Here is a 7,363-nt window from a genome sequence, read left to right on the forward strand (position 1 = left end):
TATATATATATATATTGTGTGTGATCACATGTTGACTAGGACCATGGACAATCCTTTCTTATCTGAAACAAATTCATAAACTCTTTTGATATTAATCCGATTGTGTTTGCCTGTAGTTCTGATATACAATAGTTTAAAATGCTCATTTTTAAATTAAAACTTTTTTGTCATAATCTTATGTATGAATTTTTTGCTAAGTTGTATTTCAAAGCCAGTGTGAAAATGAACTTAGCTAAATTTTTCCCTGTTCTTGATTATTTTTAGAATCAGTTGAAACACGTTGATAGTATATATCATTACAGACATAATCACAAAATGATTAAGCAAATAGTTCACCATACTGAAATCAATATAATTCAATAATTTTACTCATACATGATGTCTACCATTCTGATACTGAATTCATACTAAGATGGAAAAGCATTGTAATACAATGATGATGATGATGATGACAGTAAACTCATCAGTCTGTGACTACCTAGCATCATCATTTAACATCCATATTCCCATACTGCCATGGGTTGAATGGTTTGACAGGGTCTGTTGAATTCAAGAGCTACATCATGTTTTATTGTCTGCTTCTGGCATAGTTTCTACAGCTTTATGCCTTTCCTAACACCAACTACTTTATAGCATATACTGAGTGCTTTTTTTTTTTTTGTGGCACCACATTTGTAGGGTTGTCATGCGGCAGACAAGACTACAAACCCCTAGGAACACAGTCTTATGCTTGGTGATGAGGTGTTAAAGTATGATAGAAAGAGCCAGAGCAGAACAGATTTCTTGCTGCAGTGGAATACATAGTTATTCAAACTTTAGAAGAGTGGGTGTGAGCAGATGGAGCTGGAAAGAGATGAAAATGGTGGTGATGAAGTGTCTGAGTAAGGACACAGAAATTAGGAGTGTGGTTGGATGGAGACTGCAAGAGTTTATGAGGGTGTGAGATACAGGGAATAGGTGAGATGAGGGTAAGCATAAGCAGAATTAAACATCACTATTGATTTATCTAAAGCTTGTCTCAGCTTAACTATCACATGTTCTGACTGTCTCAATTATTATTTATCTATCCATTTCTCTGCCAAAAATACGCCTACAATCCCACCCCATTGCTGCTACCTACCCAAAAGACTATTCCTAGCTTATAATGAATCTAGCTGAGGTTTCCACTCATCATCTCTCTTGCACATAGCAAATGTCAACATGCAACTTTGCTTGCATTTCAATAATCTCACCAGTCTTACCTTTCATTGTGCCAACATTGATCGTAGTGATTCTAAATTTATGGATTTGAAAGGAGGAATGAGAGGATAGTTGGGGAACTGTTGTTAGTACCTGAATAAAATATTTGTGTGAATGCCTCCATGAGGCCCAACATCCTGAGATCAGTCCTCACCATGACAGAAGATTATAAGACTGATTGTCCTTGAGAACTACTTTATGCTAATAATCTTGTTCTTATAGCAGATTCTGTTGAAGAATTAGAAAAGAAAATTCCAGCTATGAAAGTAAAACCTGGAGTCAAAGTATTTTTAAGTTAACTTTGCAAAGATTAAAGTTTCAGTAAGCAAGAAAACAAACAGGACTCTACTCCCATCAGGTAAATGGCTCTGCTCAATATGTAGGAGAGGTGTAGGCAGGAATTCCATACTGTGTATGCAGAGCAAGCTATGGACAAACAACAGGTATAGTGGAATCACAGGAAAGTTAACAGAAAAAATAGTTTTTGTATTTGGGAGAAGCACAGGAGCCATAATTCACAGAAATATTAACAGTCTCTCATTCAGTGTGAAAGACAGATAGCATGATAACTGTTTGAACAGCAATGCTAGTGATGGAAAAATAGTAGTGGAAGTGGTTTGAGGAAAATAAGAAAGAAGATGAACAATAATAATGAGGGAGGCAGGTGAGGTTGATGGTAAGAATGAGCAAGGGGTGTCAATGGAAAATAGCTCAGGGGAGTGAGTGTAATGACTGGCAGTGCAGAAAGTGTTATGATATGATATATAACAACTTCAGCTTTCATTAATATTCAAATATTTGCCAGAACCTTCTGATGCAGATAACGATTTCGCATCACAAATCTCTAAAATGTTGTGTTAATCCATACACATACATTATTATTGGACCTTATAACATACTATACATGGTTATGTCACCTGTCATTCTTTATCCAAAATAGCTGCAAAGATAAAAGTTGATTACATCATACATTTATTTCTTTGAAAATGCAACATTCCATGTAAATACATTCCTTGTGCCTACTTTTGTTTATCTGCCCTTTTTTTTTTTTTTACTTACATACCTGATACCTGCTTGACAAAGGTCATACTAATTACTGACTTCCTACATTAGAGTTACCTGCCTCGGATGAAGGAGTTGGGGTTTAAGTTTCTCTCTCTGTCTGTCTGTCTCTCATCTCTCTCTCTCTCTATTTCTCTCTCTCCTGATATATGTATATATATATATATTTTCGTTTTGCTCCTCTGCATGAGACAGCATCTGTAAACTATATGTCCTGTAGTTTTTTTCCTCTTGAAGTTCAGTGAAACAAAAAATATCCCTTACTTGAAAAGCATGTAAGGATTGACAATAGGCTGAGCATCTGATTGTGAAATGCTGTCCAAAATAAATATCCATCCAATTCATGCCAAAATGGAAAAATAGACATAAAATGAACAAATGTGTAATATACATATAATACTAGTTTTATCCAATCTTTGCAATCAGTACGCCATAACTGTGTCTATTATAAGAGTTGACTGTAAGGATTGATGACAGGAAGAACATCTGGCCATAAAACTGTGTTGCAGAAATGGAACCGTGATGTAAATGTTTAGACTGTCAAAAGTACATGCTTTATCAATGAAAGTAACCTTAAAACATTTGGTGTTGTATACATATACTTATAATACTTGCATATAATACACATATCTCTCTTTCTCTGTCTGTCTGTTTGTCTGTCTCTACACATAGGAGGGGGTTGTGTTTATGTAAGCACACACATATGTTCAAATAGGTATGTAGATAAGTTATAAGACATAGTTCAATATTAAAACTTTTGATGTCATTGTGGTATAACTAATAACATGGTTCTGCAGCAAAGTATTAATTTGTTTACAATACAACAATGGATCAATAGTTAATTAAGGAAAGGTCTATTAATAGCAATTTTGGTCAAGTATCATATATGGTATCGTCATATGTCTTGGCATTCTTTTTTTCAGCTCTATCCTGGATTAATCTTGTCTTTCAGCACTATTGGCTTGATACCACAAGTAGTACATTATATTAACATTTAAACACTACCTTACTTAGTAGCTATGTAGTCATTTAATACATAAGATATATTGTTAGGATCATTGAAAGAGTTAGGTTGGCTTTAGGTCAGATGGTCCTCTGGTCCCTGGAAAGAAAAAATATTTTCTGGTGCTGAGTAATAGTGGACTGCCCAGCCACTTCCTGTTAGCTTCCTATGTGTTCTATAACACCCACCATATACAACAGCACTTAACCTTTCTGTGAGCTCATGTATGTATGAATTATATATATGAGCTTGTGTGTGTGTGTCATATATATATATATATATGTAATCTATATATATATATATATATATATATATATATATATATATATATATATATATATATATATATATATATATATATATATGTATATATAGATTACATATATACATTATATATTTATATATGTATATATATATATATATATATATATGTATACGCACACACATGCATATTCTCAAACACATTTGCTTTGTGGTAGCTAAAAGGATGTGACTTTTAACCCCAATATGAAGAGGAAAATGTTAAATAAAAAAACTGTTGTATGGTAAGACAACACAAAATATAATAATTATTAGTATTGAAAATTATAATCTGGGGACAACGTTCGTAACACTTATTAAGGGCAGCATCCTGATAAAAATTTGGCATCCCATGCAATCTCGTTGGTATATATTTACTGGTGTATTTGACATGGTCCTATTACTAGCTGGCACTCAATGCTGCTAGTTTCTACACTCACCGCTGAATCCATTATTTCTCCACCCCCAGGGATAGCGGTTTCTACTACTGCCACTAGTATCCCTGACACTAAGAGTGAGTAATACAATCATATGCTATCAGTTCTCTGTCTCTGTCTCCCTCTTCTTTACTCCCCCCCACTTCTCTCTGTATCTCTTACTCTCTTCTTTGTCTCTTACTTTCATCTTTTCTATCTTTATTTTTGTTTTTTTTTACAGCTTCTTTCCTTCTCATTACAAACGTTTTTCTATCTTCCTTCTATTCTCTTTCTTTCTCTCTTCTATCTTAGTTTTCTATCTACTTTTGCTTTTTACTCTCTCTCTCTCTCTCTCTCTCTCTCTCTCTCTCTCTCTTCCCTCTTACTCTTCTTCATCTTTCTCTCACTTAGTTTATGTCTATTTCTTAAAATTGTTTCCTTGTTTTGTTATTGTTTTGTCCTGTGGATTGCATTTCTTTCTTTAAATTGTGTATTTCTGCATTCGATAAATAATCAATTTTTTAAAATTCTGATATAATTTATTTCTATTTCTTTAATTTTCCCTCTGTCACTCTCTTTCTCATTTTGTTTCACACTTCTTTTACCTCTCCAACAATTTATACACATATTTCATTTTGTCAGAATACCAACTAAAATACAATATATTCAAAAATTTTATTGATCTCTAATTCAAGGATCTTTACTTAGCACTTGAAGACAACCGTAGGAAGCATTTCAGTTTTACATTCAGCAGTAAAACAATATAATCAAGTACAAAGGTTTTTCAGTTACTTAATCTAAGTGTCTGAAATGTGATTATTGTTGGAAATCAGCACTTCAAGCTTACATAAAATCTCTTGGGTTTGGTGTAATTTACACATTTTATTAATCTAAAGTTATTTGTGTATTAATTTACACCTAAATATACAAAGTTATGTTGATTGAAATCCATAACTTCTACATTGTGCTCCAGATAAGATGCCAATGTTGTGTGATTCAAATCTAGCCCAAATCCTTAGATACGTCTGATAATGAACTTAATGATTACTTCAAATTATTCACTTAAATATCTGCAGGCCATAAGTTGTTTGAGCAGAACTAATAAGACAACTCAAAAGTAACAAACTATGAATTGATTCAATATTGTACCTAAATAAAACACATCATTAAGCAACACAGATATATTTGCTACATCATTAAAACACCATTCATTTCAAATCTTTAATCACATTCTCACAAATAAATAATTTAAAACTCTTCAATACTTAGTTGTGTAATTCTTTGTGAGGGTTTGTTTCAGTTAGTCCATCTGATGCCACTGCATGTTCAGTCACTAAGCCTATACATACATACATATATATATATAAATATATATATGTGTGTGTGAGAAAGTTGGTATGTGAAAGCACGTGGTTGGATGTATAAAAGATAATAAGAGTGAAAAAACTACAGAAGGCTTGTGTTACATGGTTAAAGTATATATTTAAATTATGTCAGAAAAATGTTAGAAAAATGTTATAAAATCTTTTTGGTATATAAACATTGTATTTTGAGAAATAACCGGTTTCGTGTTGTCTTTTCAAATTTCTCTACTTGTGTCGTAACATGTTCGTTCCAGTCTGAAAAAGAAGAGTTCTAGATAGGGGGAGGTAATTAGGGATTTCTTGCGGTATAGGGGAGATAATCGAAATTTAGGAGTTGCTAGAATTTGATTAATTTACCATGGTTTTGTTCTATATTTTTTTCCTTTTTTTTTCAGTGGGGTGTTGAATTTCCTTATTTAAATGTGTTAGCAATGGTTAAGTTTGGGTTTGTATTTTTGAATGAAAAAGGTTTCCTTATTTAATCTAATCTGTGTTGGTGTTTTAATGGCACATTGATAAAAAGGAAAGATTATAAATTGCTACCACATTCCTTTTTATCAATGTGCCATTAAAACACCAACACAGATTAGATTAAATAAGGAAACCTTTTTCATTCAAAAATACAAACCCAAACTTAACCATTGCTAACACATTTAAATAAGAAAATTCAACACCCCACTGAGAAAAAAGGGAAAAAAATATAGAACAAAACCATGGTAAATTAATCAAATTCTACCACCTCCTAGATTTCGATTATCTCCCCTATACCGCAAGAAATCCCTAATTACCTCCCCCTATCTAGAACTCTTCTTTTTCAGACTGGAACGAACACGTTACAATGAAGTAGAGAAATTTGAAAAGACAACACGAAACCGGTTATTTCTCAAAATACAATGTTTATATACCAAAAAGATTTTAACATTTTTCTGACATAATTTAAATATATACTTTAACCATGTAACACAAGCCTTCTGTAGTTTTTTCACTCTTATTATCTTTTATATATATATATATAGAGAGAGAGAGATAGATAGATAGATAGATAGATAGATAGATAGATAGATAGATAGATAGATATATGGAAAAGGTATAGATAATTCTATTTGTTTTCATTTTATGTATTTTTTTGTCTTGATTCTGTTATGCCCTTCTCAATAGTAAAGTAACATTGCAATAGCAGTGACCCTAAAAATGTATATCATAATTTAAGAAAATTTAGTAGTTCACATATTTTGATTTTTTTCCCCTTTCCAAAATTTTAATATCATCAAATTATACTGAAGGAAGATTCTCTAATCTCTCACACAATATAACAAGTATTAAATTTATGGTTAAATAGTTAATGTTTTTTGAAGGGAGCATCCAGCTAGTCAAAATTTAGCGTATTTCAGGCTACCGTAAATATTCATGTGTCTGTGCATAAGTGAGACAATGTAGGATCTGTCAGGCTAGGTGAACTCAATACACACTGGAACAAAGAGAATAGAAAGATTATTTTGGATGCAATGCTCAGCAGGTGATTTATTCCTACTTAAAGAATTTAACAATTTTGGAAATTGATTGAATCAATTTTGATCCTAAAATGAATTGAGTTTGCAATTTGGTTTCTAAATGTAGTTATTTTATTTAATGTAAATTATTAATGCCTACATCATAACAACCATTTATCTCTTCTGTCATAAGAAATATATATTCTGACTGAAAAATGCAATAAAAAAAAAGTATTTGACTTTTTATGACCAATTTGTCAAATTCTAATATAGTTGTATTTGCCTATGATAAAATAATATATATTTTATAAATTAAATTCAACCTCAGTTGAAACTCTTAGAAGTAAGGTTTCAACCCTATCTAAAATATGGATATGTTTCCTGAAGTACAGGCTTGCAAGTCCCTAATTGTTATTTTATATTGTATTCAATATTCTAAATCAAAATTTGGTGAGCACATCCTTTCTTTCATTTTTTTTTTTTTTTTTT

General features: G+C 31.8%; 1 protein-coding gene across 6 annotated transcripts in view; it reads left to right on the forward strand.

The window, feature by feature from the left end:
• LOC106876426 (uncharacterized) overlaps positions 1–7,363 on the forward strand; it is a 1,308,965-nt gene that overhangs the window by 1,271,533 nt on the left and 30,069 nt on the right. For 4 of the 6 annotated variants that reach the window (XM_052967877.1, XM_052967879.1, XM_052967882.1 and 1 more), the window contains one exon: positions 4,074–4,118. The exons of the other annotated variants lie outside the window; for them this stretch is intronic. In XM_052967877.1, the coding sequence (XP_052823837.1) occupies positions 4,074–4,118 (45 nt within the window). The remainder of the gene's footprint in view (positions 1–4,073; positions 4,119–7,363) is intronic. 6 annotated transcript variants of the gene reach the window in all.

This window comes from Octopus bimaculoides, chromosome 5 (assembly GCF_001194135.2).
Source record: "Octopus bimaculoides isolate UCB-OBI-ISO-001 chromosome 5, ASM119413v2, whole genome shotgun sequence".
Taxonomy (NCBI): Eukaryota; Metazoa; Mollusca; class Cephalopoda; order Octopoda; family Octopodidae; genus Octopus; species Octopus bimaculoides.